This window comes from Propithecus coquereli, unplaced genomic scaffold (assembly GCF_000956105.1).
Source record: "Propithecus coquereli isolate 6110/MARCELLA unplaced genomic scaffold, Pcoq_1.0 Scaffold74, whole genome shotgun sequence".
Classification (NCBI taxonomy): Eukaryota; Metazoa; Chordata; class Mammalia; order Primates; family Indriidae; genus Propithecus; species Propithecus coquereli.
The window spans coordinates 6540397-6560062 of NW_012153507.1; the positions used below are offsets into that span (position 1 = coordinate 6540397).

The following is a 19666-nucleotide window of genomic DNA, read 5'->3' on the forward strand; positions in this document are numbered from 1 at the left end:
ATCCTCCTGCCTCAGCCTCCCGAGTAGCTGGGACTACAGGCACGTGCCACCATGCCCAGCTAATTTTTTCTATATATATACATTTTTAGTTGTTCAGATAATTTCTTTCTACTTTTAGTAGAGATGAGGTCTCGCTCTTGCTCAGGCTGGTCTCAAACTCCTGACCTTGAGTGATCCACCCGCCTCGGCCTCCCAGAGTGCTAGGATTACAGGCGTGAGCCACCGCTTGGCCTGACTCTCTTTTAAAGAAATGAATGCTCCTTAAAGCTTTCTGTTAAACATCATCTCAGGAAGATTCTATTAGTCCTTTGGTCACAGTGCTGTGTGGACACCCAAGGACAGAGCTGGAAGGGTAACTCTTAGCAGTCCAACTCTTGCCTTTGTGAGAACTTATGTTTAGGTGATATGGCCCCAAAAGGCAACAGACATTTTCCCAATTGCCTGCAGGGCAAACTCTTCTTTAATACTAATTGCAGTATATTTCCTCTCTGGTGTAATTCATTTTACAGCTTCCACATCTGTTGGCTCATTTAATCTTTACATCAGACCTGTGAGCTAGCAGGGCAGGTTCATTACTTGATTTTTCTCAAGTGAGAAAACTAAAGCTCAGGAAGCTAGTAGGTGATACAGCCCCAAATGCATGACCCATGTCTTCCAACTCAAACCAGTGCTCTATCTGGCCACCCAACTCTGATACATTTTGTACTTTTCCAGGGAATGAAAATGACCCTTGGAATCCCTAACTGATGGCCTGGTATTCTGGGGAGTTGTCTACCCTGGGTTGTGAAAGTTGTATATCTATATCTCCCATTCCCCTTCTTTATCTAAATTTAGATCATCCAAGACAAGGTGAAAAGAGGCAGGGGGAATTTGGAAAGCAATTCCTGAGTTCTGCCAGCTTAATTTTCATTGTTAATTGTAGAGAAGAACTTTCTAAAATATGTCTTTAGGCTTCTCTGCTTTCTTTCCCCAGGCATCCTTCATCGATCCCTCTTAGAGCCCATATCAACAAATCCTCTGGCCATACTTGGCTCTGGAGAAGTGGGAGCTGAAGTGACAGCTTCTGACCACTAGAGGGACCCCAGGCACCAGCTACAATATTTCCACAGCAATTGGTGCCTGGCATGGTACCCACTTCTTGGAAAAAATCAGTTCAAGTGCATATCTGGCAAGGAATCCCTTCGTTGTTCTACCAGCCAGGCTCAAAAGAGACCAAAGTATCCCATCTCTGAATCAGAGAAATTTAATTCCAGAATCCAACCAAAGAGATTAAAATCATCACAAGTGAGACCCAGACACCAGAACCAAAGAGTATGCATTTTAGTCTACTGTTCTTTTGCTGAATGTTATAATCATAGGGTTTCAGAATCTTCTAGTCCTAAATATTCTGATTAAGGATATCTCGGATTGGGTCTAACCTACTGAAAATCTCTCTCCAGGTAATTCTGATGCACTGCCAATTTGGGAGAAAGCTGCTAAACTGGTCCCAGCTCTATCCCAGTGCAGGGGTATCCTCTGCTACACTTTGATAATTTGTTACTGTCAAGCCTCAGCTTGAATCCTTTCTGTAACTATCAATTCATAACTCAAATTATTTTTACCTTCTTATTCTCTTCCTCTTATTCACACCAGTTCTTTTCTCTCATAACAGCATTTGTAATTTATTTGTGTGTTTATATGTCTAACCTCTGCCTTTCATTTTAGTCTCTAAACTTCACAAAGGCGAGGCCCACATCTGATATGTTCACCACTGTAAAACAAGAACACAGAGCAGTGTACAATATATGATATGCTCCTTCATACTTCCTTCCTTCCCTCCTTCCTTCCTTCCTTCCTTCCTTCATTTTGTTCCTTTCTCCCATCCTTTAATTAACAAGAATGAGACAGCCATCCTTGTGGCACAGATTCAATGGTGGAAAGCTCTTCCTAACATTCAACCAAACCAGTCTCTCTGTTATTTCTTCCCATCCAGGGTTTCTAGTTCTGAAGCTACACACATCTAATGCTTTTTTTAACAGTGCAACTATTGAGTCAAAGACAGCTATATATTTTCTACACTTTTCCAGTGAAAATCTCCTCCCTCTCCCCCCCACTTTCTTGCACTTTCAGTCTCTCCTTATAAAAGTAGCAAAGTCTTTAGATTGTCACCATTTCGGGTACCCCTCTCTTAAGAGTTCTCATTTGTTGGTGGCCCTTCGGACATGTGGTAGCCGGAGCTGAGCACTCTGTTCTAAATATGGCCTATCCGGGGCAGGAGTGGTGTTGTGCCCTCCCTTGTCCTGTACACCGTGTCTCTTAATGCTGCTGGAGTCTGCATTAGCGTTTTGGCTACCGCACGCACTATTGAATCATCTTTAGCATGTGGCCAAGCGAAACCTCTAAGTCTTTTTTTTTAAAACAAGAACTTCTGTTGATCCAGGTCTCTTCCATCCTGTTTTTGCACAATTGCTTTTTTAAAATGCAGGTTTTGCATTAGTCTTTCTTAAATTTTATTTAATTTCTGCAATTTTGGCTAGCCCAGTGACCTTCCTTCCCCTCGTTCTTGTCACACTTCCCAAAGCTTTCCGTGGATCTCCCCTCATCAAGCACTCAAGTGTGTGAGGTAAGCAGACCTCTTCTGGGGCTTGAGGGAGACCATGGCGAGTATGAGAAGCATGATTGTGTCTTTGGAAGCTTCTGGGCTAATAGCAGAGGCAGTCCACTTCATCCTCACCTCTTTCTCAGGTCACAGACAGAAAAGAGCCAACTAATTTGTAAAGAGCTTTCTTCTCCAATGCTCCACACCCATTCCCTCTCCTCTGGGTAATTGGCTTTTAGCCTGTTGGCTTCCAGAATCTACCACAACCGCCTCGGGAGAGCGTGTAAGGGCAAGTGGCATTTATTCTTTTATCTTCTCTGTGTCTGCACATAAAGAACATTCCTGGACGTGACCGTGAGATAGGACCATGCAATGACCAGGGGCTTCGCGATTTGCTGTGGGTCTTTGGCTGTGAAATAGAAGCCTGTATGGGAAGTCTAGGGGACTGAGGGCTTTGTGGATTTTTCTCTGTGTCCAGGGATCCAAAAATACATTCAAGATTGTCTGGGAGAGGACTGGGAAATCCTGAGAACCAAGAAAGGAAGGAAAGGGACAGGAGGGAAGCAGATGGATTCAGAGAAATGCTTATGTCTATAATTGTATATGATTCATTTCTGTGTCTTCCAGCACCTCTCATAGCATCTTGAACTTAGTTAGGTACTCAATAAATGCTTTACACGAAATGGATTATACACCCCCGAGTGCCTTAAAGGGTTAACCCAAGTACCCAGAGCTGCAGGGAGATGAACTGACACAGGGGGCGACAGAGCCCAGAAGGTGAGAGAAGAAGCTGGCACTCAGAGGTAGCAGGGGCCAGCACGGCAGGGGCACTAAGCTGAAACCAAAAAGGAGGAGGGAAAACTGAGGGAGGAAAAATGGAGACAATGACTTATAGGTCCAAGGAGAGTGTGGGCTCTCTCCCTGACTGTGATGAAATCTGAGGAGGTGGCTGGACTTCAAATTTGATTCTGAACCAGGGAAGGACTTTGTCTCCTGGATCTCTGGGGGAGTCTCCGTGACTCACTTTTCCTCAAGTAAAGATGAAAAATGACAAGCCTTCCCAGCTTTCCCCTGCTGTCCAAAGCCCGGCAATATCCCAAAGGAAAGAAAACATTGTTCCTCCAACGTGTGGCTCAGGAAACGTGGTGAAGTCCCCGGCTCCAATCAGCTGTAAATTGACACAGAAAACAGGTCCACAGGCCAGAAACCTTGTACTGACAGTTCTCCAGTCTCTTTAGCCCCCACAGGGTCGAATGCTGTGGGAGAGATACTGATCCTCTGGAGGACTTAAGGAGAGGAGGTCAGTTTCCTGTCAGTTTTCTAACCAATGATTTGCTTACTTGGTCCTCTTATCCCTTGGACGGTGAACCCTCCAGTGTGGGGAACCAAGCTTCATTCATACAAATTTAATTCTTTAATTTACATATGTTATAAATGTATCCCGAGCTCTGACCACCTTCCAGTCACAAGAGAGAAAAGACTTTTGCACGGTTGGAGCTTATTTTCTAGTGGTGGAAGGAAGGGGGGTGGACAGGCAATAAACTGGTAAGCAAATAAACAAATAAACAAGACAATTTTAACATGTGATAAATGTTACAAAGGAAACATCCCAGGTGAATTAGTAGGGAATAATTGGGTGCACGGGTGCAGCCGGGGCTGCATCCCATTGGATGTCAGGGAAGGTCATTAAAGAGGTGATATTTACGTGGAGACCCCAAGGATGGAGGTGTTGTTCTCCTAAAGAGCACAGGAAAGGGTGCTCTGGGCAGAGGAGAAGTCAAGTGCAAAGACTCTTAGAGTGGAAAAGAGATTTGCCTCTTGAAAGAACAAAAGTTGGCACTGGGCATAAAGCTGAGTGAGCATGGGGGTGACAAAGCCATGGACTGACCATGGAAATCCTGTCAGATAGTGCAAAAGCACTTGGGATTAACTCTAAGTGCTGCAGGGGGCAACTAAATGCCAAATTGGGGGTGTAAGATTAGATTTTCCTAAAGAGAGAACTTTATTACTTTCATTGGATTTTCTAAGAGGACAGCATTCTTCTTCCCCTCCTCCACCAATGATAGCAATACCTGATTTAGAGGGAGAAGACAAGGTCCACGCTCCTAGAAAGACTAGAAAGACTGAAAGACGCAGATGGAGCTACATACAGTGTATTCTTCCAGGACACAGAGAACTACCTAGGAAAAAATACCTGGGAAATCTTCGGAAATCAGCAACTTTAAGTGCTCATAAACATCCTAGGAATATGCAAAGAAAGGAGGGGAGAAATGGCAGCCATGGGGAAATCGAGAGTCTCATGCTAGAAACCAAGTTTGCAATTAACTGGGTAATGACTTAGAGATACTTGAGAATTACAAGGGCTTATTTCCTCTTATTTATAAAAACGTATCTGAAAGACTTCCATTTCTTTTCTTTCTTTCTTTTTTTTTTTTTTTTGAGAGAAAGTCTTACTCTGTTGCCCATGCTAGAGTGCCGAGTGCCATGGCATCAGCCTAGCGCACAGCAACCTCAGACTCCTGGGCTCAAGAGATCCTCCTACGTCAGCCTCCCTAGTAGTTAGGGTTACAGGTGCATACCACCACCGCACCGGGCCAATTATTCTATTTTTAGTAGAGATGGGGTCTCACTCTTGCTCAGGCTGGTCTCCAATTCCTGAGCTCAAGCAGTTCTCCTGCCTTGGCCTCCCAGAGTGCTAGGATTACAGGTGTGAGCCACCACACTCAGCCAAAGATTTCCTAAACCTAAATGTGGCATAAGATGCCTGATAAATCCCCCTAAAGTGATGTCCCCAAATCTCCCTAAACCAATTTCCCAGACACTTTCTTGTAGAGATTTGTTCTTCCCTTCACCAAAAAGTTATAGAAAAGATGAAAGCTAACATTTTTTGCCAAACTGATTTCTAAACACCCCCACCCCCTGGTGTGCCCCACACCCCTCCTGCACAAATCACCTAGAAGATGTTGAGAGATGATTTGGAAGGACTTGGACTTGTTAATTAACCTGAACAGTCACATTCGTCTGCAAGGTGCATTATTGTTAATTAAAACTGTGATTCTCCTTGTGCCCAGACGGCGGGCTGCTGTTGTCAGAATAATTAGATAGCATACGATGGTTTTCATGCAAATCCCTGGCAATTAGACTTGGCGAAGAATTGGGTTTGAAATCCCAGTGAAATTCTCAATCAGAATTCCTCTGAGGGTGGCTCCAGAAGGAAGGTGATGATGGAGTTCGAGTATAGCAAAATAGAGGCAGGTAAAGGGTGTGAGGACCAGGCATTTGTTTCCTAAATCATTCCAGAGAGGCCCCAGCCCGAAATAAAAGAATGATGGCATCAATGTGATGTTCAAACTTACCTCAAACAATAGGTCTCCCTCCTTAAAAAAAAGCAATGCAAATTGACCTTCGCTGAGTCTTTATGTGCTCCCAAGAGCTTGCCACCCTGGCTCTCATCTTTCTGAAAGGATTTTTTCTTTAGCCAGGAGGCCCAATAACTCACATACAACTAAAGTCTGTGCCAACCCTAAGATTAAATTCTTAAGGGTTCTAAGGAAACAAGATTTCTATTCCTGAAGGGTTGTAGAAAAAATGCCAGATTCAGACCAATTTAGAGTGGTTTGTGGCATGGAAGGGGTTAAATGGATGGGTAGCAGGTCCACAGGAGAGCTTTAAAGAAAGGACTGAGGTCAGGGTTAGACTTAAGGAGGAACTCTCCAACTGCCACACAGAGGATGGCAGGGAGAGGGCAGTTCCCAAGTGACTGGGGCAAAGCCAGAGAGTGTCAGCCTGAGGAGGAGCAGCCCTGGGGGCACTGTCTCCAGCCGGCTCTGACCTCTTATCAGCTTCGGGCTTCTGCCTCTGCCTTTTCTTTGTGCAGGGTGTGATAGCTGCTGGGCTTTACCCTGGAGTCTGGAGTTTTCTCTGGACTGAAGCAGGAGGGATTTGGACGTTCCAGGTTGGTGGGCAGGAGGTGGTGTTAAGAAAAGCTGAGTGGGCTTAAATTACGCCTCCCTAGCATCAGGTTGACACTGGAAGATTCAGGGAGTCAAAAACATCCTCTCATCCCTCTTAACTAGGTCAGCGTCCAAATCAGTACCTTGGAAGGGAGGAGAGCAACATCTGGCAGGATTGAGAGAGTGGTCAAGGGTTGGAGGGGAAAATTTTGACAGGAGACTGGAAAGAAAACAGGAGAGAAAGAAAATAGAAGGATACATTTCTGAACTGTGGTTAGAGACCTGAGCATAATTTAGGTTTGTAAATGATTTCCTTTTTCTTCATTTTCCCTTCCTTCCTTTCTGTTTCAGAATGCCTCCCGCGTTTCAATCGGTCCCTAAATCCCGCCTTCCAATTTTTGATGCACCAGTCAGGAGCTAACCTGGTAGTTGCTAAGAGACAGGAGGTGGGAGATTTAGGGGCTTTGTCATGGCACCCACCCAGGAAAATTCCCCAAGCCTTTTGCACCCTCCTGCCTGAGATATTCTAACTGATCTCTCCTCCTCTCCTGCACTCTCCTGTTTATTCCCAAGCCCAGAGAGTCAAGTAGAAACATTTTAAGGAACAAGCCAGGCATAGCACATATTTGGAAAATGGAAAGACTGTAATTGGATTCAGAGATGAGGTAATTGCTCAAGTTTCCCCAGCCTTTAGTTGGGTTGGAGGGAGGAGCTCATTGTTTTATGGCCTCTTGGATAGAGGGTAAATTTGTTGTTGGTGGTAAAAGGTGTGCCCCTTATGAAAAGGGGCTTATTCCTTCTAAGCACCACCTAAATTTGGCTGGGTAGAGGTTGCCAAAAATCCTCTAAGGTCACAAGTAAGCAGCTGGAGCATCAGGGGTGTATTTGTGGAAGAGGGGCCCAGGATATTGGGGTATAGTGTGGAAGGTGGAAGGAAAGATATAAGTGAGAAGGAAAGGTTTATTTTAAAAGCTGGTGTTTGAAAGGGAAATTTGGGGAATTCCAAGCAGAAGATGAATCAGATCCCCCTTTAAGTTTCTACGCCCTTCACAACTTCTTGATCTTTTCTTCCCTCCACACATCCTACACAGAAAAGACTAGGCAAAAAAACCAGGGTACAGAAAACTCATTTGGTTAAGGAGTGAGTCATAAATCCTGATTTCACATCCTGAAAACAGAGATGAGCGCAGAATTAAGTAGGGGGCGGGGCCATGAGAGAGGTCAGTGCACACACAGAGGTGTGTGTGGCTCAGACACTGGTGGAGATGCAAGCACATGGGCGGACGTATGTTATCACATGCACACATCTAATATGAATACAGGCTGTAGCAGGTCTAGAACAGACACACAGAAACACACACACAAGAATTAGGGTCATGCTGAGGAACCTGGGAGAGATGACTCCTAGGAGGTAGCTTTGAAAATTATCTTGGTATGTTACCGGGAAAGTCCATCCTGGGGGAAGGACTAAGTAACTCCCCCTGCACTGCTCTGATCTCTAACCGACACCAGAGAGGAGACAGAAGACAGAGAGGGAGGCTGGATGGGTAAGACACGGAAGAGAAAGTATTGCTGTGGGCTTTGTCGTCACTCTTCTCTCTTCTTCTCTGTGGGTTTTGCTTCCCATTCCATTTGCTTTCTGCAACAGTTTCTCTTCTTTCTTCAGCTGCTAAGCCCTTGCTTCTAGTTTTTTGGGCTTGGCTGCTCCCCCCACGCTCTGGTACCTCTTCTCTTCCCTCTGGGAACCGCAGTAACCCCACTTCCTTAAGAGAACATCTGTGTGCCCTGTGGATATTTATAGGTCATTCACTTTCTCTCCAGGACACCTAGAGAAAAAGACACTAGGAGGAAAGTCTGGCATAAAACGTCTCTTTCTCTCCGTTCTCCTTCCTCTCCTTTCCATCCCCAGACAAAATAAGAAACCACCCGCTTCATAAAAGCAATATAGACTTTAATTCAGGTTGACAGGTGGGAAGAAAGCTAGGATTTGTCTTCAAGGGTGTCCAGATGAGGCCATCTTTCAGGGAGGGGCAGGGAAGACAAGGAAGTGCGGGTGGCCTGGTAGCAGAACAGGGCCAGGAGCAGGGGCGTAGCCACACAGTGCAATATTGCCAGGGCTTCTGTCAGGTTCAGCAGCAGGTCCAGAACCTGCTGGGCTAGACATGTTGGCAGCAGCAATAACCTGAACCTCACTAGGGAGTCCAGTCCCAGAAGCACCCCATAAGGCCACCAGAAAATGAACCAGGCCCAGAGGATACCAACCCAGGGGCCTGGCCCCCTGCCCAGTGCCTTCATCAGCCCCTTGGTGCCCAACAAACCCAGTGGCAACAAGACGAAGACGACAAGACAGCCAACAGTGTGTATGAATTGCAAAATCTTCAGGTCGCTGCTGGATATCAGGGTGCACAGTCCCTGGGAAGTGCCACTGGCCAGGGTGATTGGCAACGCCAATAGGGCAGCCACTCCCCAAAGTCCCACAGTGAGCCCCAGGGTGAGGCGTGGGAACTGGCCTGCACCCAGTCTGGGGCCCAGGCAGGCATGGCACGCTATCAGCAGAGCCTGCGCAAAGGCGGAGCCATACCAGACACAGTAGCCCAGTCTGCACAGGGTGGCGCTGGGGGTGCTACTTAGCCCTGGCCCCAGGATGGGGACCACGATGCTGAAGAGGGCACTGCCCACAGCCAACTGCGCCAGGATGGGCCGCCCAGGGCAGAGCTGCCAGTGGAAGAGAGGTCTGAGAAATGCGAAGAGCACAGCTCCACTGGCTAGGATGCCCAAGACGCTGGCCAGGATGAAGAAGGGCAGCGAGGAGTCGTCCAGCAGGTTACAGGAGTGGCAGGGGGCTGCTGCTTCCAGGCTGCTGTCGTAGTCAAGGGCTTTGAGGGAATCGTTCCCATAGTCAGAATAATTCCAAAATTCATCATCGAATGTCAGCTGAGTTAAGTTCTCCGCAGATGAGCGGGCAGACTCCACCTGGAGGATATGGGGGGGGCATCAGAGCAGCAAGTTACCCCACTGAAGTGTCTCCTGGGAGCCCAGTGGAAGGTGAGAGGGGAGGACAGAGGGGATTCAGGGAACAAGGGAGCCGTGGGAGCTGGATGCAGTGAGGACGGAGGAAAAGGACCAAGCAGGGAGACTGAGGAGCCTGTGCAGGAACGAAGAGTCACGAAAAGCCAGGGAAGGGGTAACGGGCAGGCCGGTACGGGAGGAGCAGGACCTGGATGGAACCGACTGAAGGGCAGACCAGAAGGAAAACAGTGGGGAGCTCGGAGGCTGGCCCAGGAAGGAGAGAAGGAAAAAGATGTTTCAAAATGAGAGAAAACGGAGGGAAGGGATCCGAGATGAGGAGAAAAGGGAAGAGGTCCAAAGAAAGGAGGGGCAAACAGAAGGAGTTGTGGGGACTGTGGGGGCTGTGGGGCTCGGCCCCTGTACTCACCCGGTGCAGACAGTTCCCCATGGCACCGCCAGGCTCAGGACGGGCAGAGAGAAGGGCTGGGACCGCTCTGGCTCTGGCTCCGTCAGCGCCTGTGGCTCCAAGATAAGTATCCAGGACTAATGAGGGCCATCGGCTTCTGGGCAGGGCCAAGGGGGGCATTCAGGAAGTCTTCATCATCCCCCCCACTGACTGTCCAAGCCTCAGGTCTGCATGGGGCACTGGCCCCCAGGTTTCCTGTTTTTTGGGTGAATCAACTGGTCTGAACTGCAGGCGGGAAAGGAAAAAGGTGGGGACCACAAAGTGGGCATGTTCCTGAAGTGAAAGGGAGGCTGAGAAACCAGGGGGCTTTCCAGCAAGTGGAGATTCTTCAAGCACAAGGAAGGAAGAAGGGGTCAGGGGTGATTTGTGAGGCAGAGATAAGAGAGGTGCTGGGAAGTGGGAGGGAAAGGGCAGCTGAGGTTGCTCCCTGTTCCTCCATCCCCTTGAACTTGAGCCAAGGAAGACAGTCCCAACGTCAAGTGTTGTGGAGAGTTGTTAGTGTGCTTTGGTGGGATTCATTCACCTGAGGGGTATATGCCTGTGGGACTGGGCTGTGTGTGTATCAGACGGGGCGTGGGAGCATACCTACCTATCTGTGTGTGTGTGTGTGCTGTGTATCAGCGTGCACAGATCTGTGTCAGGGCTAGGCGGGTGTCTGGGTGTGGGTATCGCTATCTCCAGGTCTGTGCGTTGCAGTGTGAGGAGGGAGGGCTGGGGTGGCTGTCAAGGCTGCCTAATGAAGCTACTTCAGGGAGCAATTGGGCATTTGCCTAGCCACCTATGGGCGCAGCGAATAAAGCATCCAGAAGAAGAAGAACACATGGTCTGACAAGTTAAAGTAGGCTCTGGGGGACAATGGGACAGCATATTTTAAAATGGGACTGTTGCCCACAGGGTAATCTCTACTCATATTTCTGTTGGGGACATAAAGTCTCTGGAACTGCTCCATCGGCCAGGCATCTTAGCAATGTGTAAAGTTTCTTATATGGGCCGGGGGTTGGGGGTGGCGGGCAAAGCTATTTCTCTCTGGCTGGCAGAGCAAGGGAATCTACAATGCAGGTGGATCCTCCCAAGCTGAGGCCTCTCCTCCTTGGTGGCCCCTGCCCCCTGCCCCCAGCTGCTTTCCCACGATCTCTGCTGTTTCATCACCTGCTTTGCACTTTACTTCCTCAGATGGGGAGACATAGCTTTGACCTTAGGAGGGGTGAACCATGGAGTGTCTGAGTCAGAACAATGTGATAGAGAGGGTTGGTTAGGGGACACTTTAATTTGTTCAAGAAGGCATGCGATGTTTTAACCCCAATTCTGCCAAGGATCTTCCATCCCACTCATGTAGGGGCATGTAGGGGCAAAGACCTCAGACTTCCTAGAGATTTCACCCTTTCCTCCCAGGACAGTAGCTCAAGATTCAGGTTCAACATGAAGGGGGCTGGAAAGAGTTTGGTGAAGGTCTGGTGCAGCCGTCCCGGACGGTGTTGACGTGTCTGCACCTCCGTCTCCACGCTGTCCGGCAATGCCTGGCAGAAGGCTGGGGAGAGCAGTCGGACGCCCCGCCCCAAACGCCTGGGAAAGGAAGGGCCCAGCAAAAGGGGATGAACACGCTTGTCTCCCTTGGAAAGTTATATTGTTTCCATACATAGATGCTCTTGGGAGAGCGGCCTGGCAAGGGACACACCACCCCTTGAGGTACCAGTAACAGGTACGAGGGATACCAAAAAATAGCCCTTATATACATGCATCCCAGCAGCAGCGAGAGCAGCAGAAAGGAGGCAGCCGAATGACACGGATAATCCAGATATATTGAGGGTGGCCCCTCTGAGATTAGCACAGGAGAGTTAGAAAGATTATAAAGATACACGATCCCCTCCCTGCTCCCTTCCCCCACCCCCACCCCGGACAGACACACACAGCACAACGGCACCTCTTCCCCCCGCCCCCCGTACAAATATGGCTTCTGTGTAATATGGACAGAGTGGTTCAGCTCGAAGAGGAAAAGTCATTTCCCAAAAGCGGGTGCTGGGAGACAAGGAGCCCGACAGGCCTGGGGCCCCAGGCTCCCTTGCTGCTGTAAGAGGAGGGGCCCTGGCGTAGGTGAGGGGCTGCCTGTGTGCCCAGGGCCCAAGCAGCGGCTGGAAGATTCACAACGGCATTACCTGAACTGAAGGGGGTGGGCAGACCTGCTGCGTTGCAGCTGCCCCGTTACGCACGCCCGTCGTCAGAGCAGGGAGGACATGCTGGCGGAGGGTGAGAGTGATGCCAGGGGCATCCCGGGTCTGAGGTGGGGCAGTCCGGCCAGGACGGGGAGGGCTAACAACCTCATCTCCACGGCAACCAGCTGGGGGCCATGGAAGGAAGACAGGAGAGCCAAAGCAAAAGCGGGGACACAGCCCTCAACTCACTGAGTACAGGCTATGGGAGAAAGAAGTGACGGTAGGTCATTCCAGGGTCAGTGCCACGGAGAGGCCTGAAGGGTGCATAGCAAAGGCTGTGGCACTGACTCCATGGCTGGGAGGAAGGGAAGCCAGGGAGGGGCTGAATCTCTGTGTCAGGGAGAGACAGTGCACAGCTGGGCAAACACACATCGCGGGACGCCTTTCTCCAAGACTGATGGGCGTTGGGGGACACAGACAATCCCAGGATGGAGCACCCTCCCAGGTGAGGTACAAGCTGCCCTGGAGTCCTCCACACCCGAGGCCTCCTTCACACGTCCCACAGCCCTGCCACCTGCCTGGGACACCTGGCCCTTGGCCCTCCTCCTCAATCCCCCCACCCCCACCGCCTCTCACTCACTCGCTCACACAGGCACACACACTCACACACGCACCCACAGGCGCACACGTGCACGCGCACGCACAGCGTTCACATTATTCCCTTAGTCTGGGCAGGAAACAGCTCAGTGCAGTGAAGCTCCTTTTAGTATTTTTGTTGTTATGTCTGCCTGGCTGCTGAGAGAGGAAGGGATGAGGGCTGGCGTAGGGACCAGGAAGGAGCACAGGGCAGCCAAGATGGGAGGAGCAGTTGCTGAGCAATGCCAGGGAGGAGTGGTTGCCGTGCAACTGTCCAGGGTCTTGGGTAAGAGTGAGGGGCCCCTCAGAGGGGGCAGCAGACACAGTTCAGGCCCCAGAGCAGCGCCTCTCCCACAGCTGCTGGAGCAAGGAGGGGCAGCTGTGCTCTGCTATCCCCCAAGGGCGATCCCCCTGGAAAGGGCCTGGCTTCATTCTTTTTGGGGGCAATGGGGGCGGTGGTCCATCTCTGCTATCTTTCCTCTCTAAATCTACCCTTCCTTTCAGGGACCCGTGTCCTCCCCAGGTTAAAGCCCTGGGTCCCTGTGTGGCTGCATGCCTTCTGCAGGTCCCATCTCCTTGGGGCCTCCCCCATTCACCCTTTTCCCATTGCAATGGAAGAGGGGTGTCAGGGTGGCACCCACCTCCCTGTCCATAGCTCCTGGCTTTCCCTAGCAGAGGGAAAGCCACCCCCAGCCCTTGCTCACAACTCCACCGCTCCTGGGTTCCTGGAGAAGCCTGGGAAGCTGCTCTGTTGTAGAGGATGGAGGGAGGGCTGGTGAGAGCCCCCACCTCCAAGCAGCCTTACCCTTTCCCTCCCCTCCACCATCATTCTCCTCCTAACACTCCAGGTTTTGTTTTTTTTTTTTTTTGCTTTCCTCACCCCAGGGTCCCGCCTCTCCAGCTTGGAGACAGATTTGATTTGGGATTGTTACAAAAATAATAATAATAATAACCCAAACGCAGAGAAGCCACGGAAAGGGCTGAGGGCAACCCTCCCCTCCCCCCCGCCCTCCTCCCTCCCCATTCCAAACCGAGTACAAAACCGCACCCAAAGCAGACATTCTGTACAGGGGGGTGGGTGGGCTGGGGAGCAAGCGGGAGGGGCGGCCCTGGGGTCGCTCTGTACAAGTCCGGGTTGGTGATGGCCCCAGCAGTCCCCATGGGGCCCCTGAAGGGCGCTGGAGGTGGGCGGGCGCCCCTAGATGAAGTATTCCTTCTTGTCATCCCCGCCTGACTGCCCGCCTTCTGCATTGATGATGGCGGTGTCCGCGTCTGGGGCATCGTCGGAGCCTTTCGCCTCGTGTGTCAGGTAGGTTCCTGTGTAGAGACAGAGGCTCCTCCTTTCAGGAGCAGCTTCCAAACCTCTGCCCACTTTCCCGCCCACCCACTCACGCATTGCTCATGCAATTTTTCTCTCGCCTGGAGCTTTCTTCAACCCCACCTTACCTATTTTGCATTTTGCTGCCAACATCCCTCACCTGACCACATCCCCTGTGAATAATGAATCCTGCCCCTAAGTAGAATCTCATCTATAATCTGGCAAAAAAAAAAAAAAGAGGTGTGTGTGTGTGTGCATGTGTGTATGCATGCATGTGTGCACGCAAATTGGTGATGGGGAAACTGCTATGTCAGCTGCATGAGCAACACAGTGAGATCTGGCTTACGTATGACCAGCCCATGTAGCCAGACCGCTGGCCACAAGTCATCACAGAGCAGCGAGTCTGAGAGGAGGGAACGCGAGGGGAGGGTAGAGAGAAGGCATAGATATGGGGAGAAACTTAAAGAAGGAAGAGAAAAGAAAAGCAATGGTATGGGGACAGGCAGCAGGAGATCAAAGGGGAAGGAAAAATGAGTCCGAATAGGTAGAAAGAAAGTGCAGGAAGAAACAGGATGGAGATGCAGTTTCTGGAGCTCTCCGTCTTCTACAGGAGACCTGGAGGGAGAGCAGCAGGGGAGCAGCCACTGTCTGAGTGGGAAGGTTTGATTTTACTTGGACCATCCCCAAGTGATCAGGCTTCACTCTGGCTGGTGGCGCTGTTATCACAGGGTTGGCTGCCTTTTTTCTTTCTCAAACATGCCAAGGGGCTGGCCGAGTCTCTGAAGGCCCTTCTCGCAGCCTCCTCTTCCTGCCTACCCCTGATGGATCTTCCTACCCCTCCCGAGTTCTGTTGACACTTCCCTCTGACCTTTGTGCCGGATCAAGTAGTGGCCGAGGAAGATGAGCAGGATGAGTAGCAGGAAGACGATGAAAGCCACAATACCCCCGATGATGGCATGGTAGGTGCTGGAGGAGGAGGGCACCGGGCTGGGGTCTGCGGGGAGGGGAAACACACACCGTCAGGTCTGGGGAGAGGCCTCATCTCACAGCACTCTGACTTGGCCATGGGTAGCCTTACGCGGTAGAGAACAGGCACTGATATCAGAATGGAGCATCACCATTCGGCAGAGGGGATATGCCTTATTTGGTACTCTAGTTTCTTGCACCAGGCCTGGAATGTAGTTAATATTAAAATAAATTGATGCACTCATGAATAAATACATAAAACTGCTTGCATCCCCCTGTTTAAGTTGAGTTCTTGGCATTGAAACTTGACTTTGGTCAAGGATCATTGCATTAATGCCTATCACCCTCCCTCCCTCCCTCCCTCCCTTCCTTCCTTTTTTCTCTTCTCTTCTTCTTCTTCCTCTTCTTCTCTCTCTCTCTCTCCCCGCTCCCCACCACCCTCCTTTCACTGATGGGCTATCAGAGTGTTCCTTCCTTATCCCCCTACACCCTCTTACTCTCCTGTCTGCTTGATATTTCCAGCTGGTCTCTTTAGCTCTAGGGGCCTTCTCAGCCTATCCACTCACTGCCCTGAGATTAGATAGGGAAAGAGCAGTGAAAAGCCAATGGGGCCAAGAATTAACACTGACAGCACCTTAACCAAAGATGACAAACTTTGACCCCTGTATAAAGAGCACTGTTCCATCACCACGGGAGAGTTTAGTTTTCAGTAAAACTCCAATCCTGTAGCCTGTGCCAAGAAGGAGACCCAGGGACTCCATCTGTCCTTTGCCACCGTCCAAGGGTTTGTGGGAAGGACAAGGACTGAATTGCTTTCTCCCATGACGGGGGATGTCTCTGCCATTGAATATACTGAATCTGTCCTCCATAGCAAAATATAGAGAGGACAGATTCCCACAACACAGACAGCGTGGCAAGGACAGCACCAGCCATAGTCAGAGTCCCACATACCTGAGGACAAGAGCACAGGCCCAAGACACAGTTTGATGTATCCAAAATTACATTAGCCATAGATATAACTCTCCCACCCATGGGAGAGCTACTGTTTTTCCATAGACTCAGCTTGAGTCTTGATGCCTCATTGACTCCTTATATATTTTGTCTTTCCTACCTTATGTCTCCTCAGGCTTGGCTGGGCCAGCGTTTTAGTTCCCTGCCTGTCTATGCCTTATTTGAAAAGAAAACATTTGTGCTCTGGTTTTTTATGCTCTGCTTGGGAGGGAGGGAGTGGATGGGCCCAGGGATGCTACACTACGACTGGGGTGGATGTGATTGTTTAACTTGGAGGAAGCCCAGTGAGTTTACCCACGGTCTCTCTCCCACGGAGTATGTGAAAATCAATCCTGGATAATTATTACAGAGGCTATGGAAATGGCAATTCCTTAGAAAAGCACAGGTTTCCATGAACAAAATGACCTCTGGGGTCATCAGTTCCAGGTCCCTGTCTCTAGGTAGAACTACATTTAAATTTCATTCCAGGCGGGCCCACTTAGGCTATTTCTGGAAGAAGATGTAGTAGCTCCTTCTGCCACCAGGCGTCAGCACTGGCAGCAGATACCGTCAAACAGGACTCCCTCTGCTTGGCTTTTCAGCACAGGGCAGAGGGAGATCAGCAAGATACCAACCACGGGGCACGAGAACTTTCCCTCACTGCCAATCATCATCAGAGTTGGTCTGGAGAGATCTGGGGGCAGAGACCGGACCTCAGTGCATTGTCCTGGCTCCTGGCATCTTACAATAGCCTTGTTGTGCTGAGGCAGCTCCCACATGCTGAGGTCTGCCTCTGGAGTGGGAATCACCCATTCAGACACTCTGGTCCCAAGAATTCAGGCCTCTTACCCCCAGGAGGCCTGGCTGTTATCCCCCCAGCTGCTTTAATGGGTGTTTCAAGTAACGGAGCCTCTGATGTTCCCCAGATAATGCATTTCCCCTATTCCGAGAAAAGATTTATAAGACTTTCTGGCAGGACCCCACTACCATTGGGATCTTCAAAGAAATCCTCTGCCAACTTTCTATAAAGGGGCCTCTGTGCTAGCCTGTCCTTCTCCTAAAGCTGGGTTTGGGGTCACAGCTTTAAGGAGAACTACAGAGAAGGAACATCACCTGGTCCCTCTAGAAGATATGGCATCTGAGAAAAGATTCACATTATCTCTTGGCCTAGTACAAGCTTCTCTCTCTTTTCTGCCTGGACTCAGTATAGTGTGTCAAGGTCTGCAGAAAAGGCAATGACATCAGCCGCATACCTAGTCACAGGAGAAGAAACTCTGAGAACAGCCCGTTAGAGAGGGAAGTGCATCTACACTGGCACTTGGGGGGCTCTGGGACCACTACATGCAGAATTATTACTCTTGTTAGGTGAGTGCACGGGATAAAGGTTGGTGTCACTCCGGCCACTGTTGCTAAACAAAGGCAGATGACAGCCCAGCCTTCTATTGATTTTTCATTATTACACATTCTAGAGTGGACCTAGGTCCTCAGGCCCTCCACTGGTGGGCTGGTTTTCCTTCACTCCACTCCCAACCACCATGTAGGGATGCTATCCCAGTGTAGAACAAAGAGGGTATAAGGTGAGCAGAGAAGGGAGATGCTGAGGGAGGAGAACGGAGGGGGCCTCACCATTAACATTGAGAGTGTAGTAGGCCTTGTAGCTGCCCATGTTGCTGATGGCCGTGCAGCCGTAGGTGCCGCTGTCACTCTTGTTGAGGAAGGGGAAGATCAGGGCACTCTCCTGGGTTATCTTCAGGGGCGGCACACTGCCCTCCTTCTCCCATAGGTACTGCTGGGGGCTGTTGAGACAGACAATCAAGTGTTCAGGACAGGGTAGGCCAGGGAGGTAAAGGAAGAAAAAAGATAACTGGAGCAGGGCAGCCAAGGACTGTGTGATGAGGCTCATGAAGTTATAGGGGCCAGAGACACGGAGCTGCTCAGAGGGGGTGGAGGGTGGCTTCCTGGGGTTCACTGTGGGGAAAGTGGAGATTTCCTACCTTGTATCTTCCTGCAACATGGCTGCTGTGGGAACCCCAGGGACTGAGCTAGGGAGTGACCCCTCCCCACTTCTGCTGCTTCACAGGAGCAACAATCAGAGCACAGACACTGTTGGACAGAGTCAGAGGAATGGGAGGCTCGGGTCAGGCGGTACAGAGGAGCTGGGAAGGTGCTAAGTGACGTTTCAGTCTGAGAGGACAGTCGTGTGGTAGAGGCCAGGAGATGGGCCTTCTTACACTGGATTGCCACGACCTTCACAGTGCAGCAACAGCTTCTGGCCTTCGCGGGGATGCGGGGGGTCCGGCCTAATCATCGCAGTCGGTGTGTCTGTCGAGAAAAAAAGAGTGGTTATGCAAAACTCCCCACACCGCTTAGGAGATCCCTCCACCCAGTTACACACGACAGCTTCTACTTCTGAATGTCTCAGGAACCCAAGAGGCTTCCTTCCCCTACCTCTTGTGAGCAAAGACCGCTGTTGCTATTGCACGTGTAAGCAACTTGTTGTACCGCAGCCTCACGTGGTAGGATTCTGGAAGGTCTGCCCTTGGTGGGGCCCTACCAGATATCTTAACAGAGAGCTGATGAGGGGAATAAGTGGTTCACCTGTGCCTTGCACACTGCCTAACACACAGATGGGACCTAGTATATATTTTTGATGGAATAAATAAACCTAACTTACCACTGACTGAGCTCACAACTTCTCAGTTCTCTCTACTCTGCAAGAGAGCTTAGAAATGGAAGCAACGCCTGAACACAAAACATCATTTTGAACGGCCAGTCCAAACATACAGTGAGGGCTTTGAAACAGCAAGAGCTATGGGTCATCCTTTGGCTGCAGAAAGGCACTGACATGATATAGATAGGCTCTGCAAAGGAAGAATGGCATCTGCCATTGACGCCAAGGGCTGCTTAGGAGGCTAGGTCCAGATGGCCTCAGAACAATGCAACCAGATGCTGGTTGAGAACAACAGATAAAGAGGCTGAGTTTCCCCTAAGGACAGAGCCAACCTTAACAACCAGTTAATGAATGCATTTCAGTCAAATCAAATGGGACAAAGAGAATCAGGCCAGGTGAAAGAATGGGTGTTTCAGGGTCCCACAGCCATAAAAATCTCTAGCACAGTACCTGGAGTATAGCATTTGTTGAGTGACTACTGATCACATTTTGGCCAAAAGGGCCCAGGAGAGTAACCAGTACCAGATGGTCTGGTATCTAACAGAGGAGTCTTTGGGGCAGGGAAGAGCCTTCTTTAGCCCTGGCCAGGGACCAAGGCTTAGGGGAAGAGCCCAAGGCCAGAGGCCTCACAGTCAGAATCAGTAATTAGAGAAACACCTTATAGCAATATAGAACTTTGAAGTTTACAAAGTTCTTTCATATATATTGTTTTATAATTATCCTCATGATAAGTGAAGTAAACAGGAACCACAGACAGAATGCTTTGGCCAAAGTAACTCAGCTAGTAAGTGGTAGCACTGCAGCTGGAATCCAGTTTGTCTACCCACAGATTGAGTCTGCTAAGTGGACAGCAATGCCATCCAAACCTATGTCTTATTGAAGTCTGAGTAATGGGTCTAGCAATGGATTGAATAGCAAATAGAGGAGTA

At 49.9% G+C, this 19666-nt stretch overlaps 2 protein-coding genes across 3 annotated transcripts in view; both read right to left on the minus strand.

Annotated features, from left to right (window-relative positions):
* Window positions 1-8461: 8461 nt before the first annotated feature.
* Window positions 8462-10015, minus strand: ACKR1 (atypical chemokine receptor 1 (Duffy blood group)). The gene is made up of 2 exons (XM_012661870.1): window positions 9968-10015; window positions 8462-9504 (listed from the first exon to the last, which is right to left on the minus strand). Exons 1-2 carry the CDS (start codon window positions 9986-9988, stop codon window positions 8512-8514), a joined length of 1014 nt encoding a protein of 337 aa, XP_012517324.1. The 5' UTR covers window positions 9989-10015; the 3' UTR covers window positions 8462-8511.
* A 2888-nt stretch (window positions 10016-12903) lies between these two features.
* Window positions 12904-19666, minus strand: part of CADM3 (cell adhesion molecule 3) — a 30413-nt gene continuing 23650 nt past the window's right edge. Inside the window, exons 7-10 of one of the 2 annotated variants that reach the window (XM_012661920.1) lie at window positions 18298-18388; window positions 17693-17862; window positions 14979-15104; window positions 12904-14109 (exon numbers count right to left, since the gene is read on the minus strand). In XM_012661920.1, coding sequence (XP_012517374.1) covers window positions 13991-14109; window positions 14979-15104; window positions 17693-17862; window positions 18298-18388 — 506 coding nt within the window. In that variant the 3' untranslated portion in view covers window positions 12904-13990. The remainder of the gene's footprint in view (window positions 14110-14978; window positions 15105-17692; window positions 17863-18297; window positions 18389-19666) is intronic. The other variant, XM_012661921.1, reaches the window with a different exon arrangement.

Excerpts from the sequence above, each read along its gene's own strand:
- ACKR1 (XM_012661870.1), bottom strand. The coding sequence starts at position 9,988 with ATGGGGAACTGTCTGCACCGG. Across the intron at positions 9,505-9,967 it reads TGGGGAACTGTCTGCACCGG|GTGGAGTCTGCCCGCTCATC; the intron begins GTGAGTACAGGG and ends CATATCCTCCAG.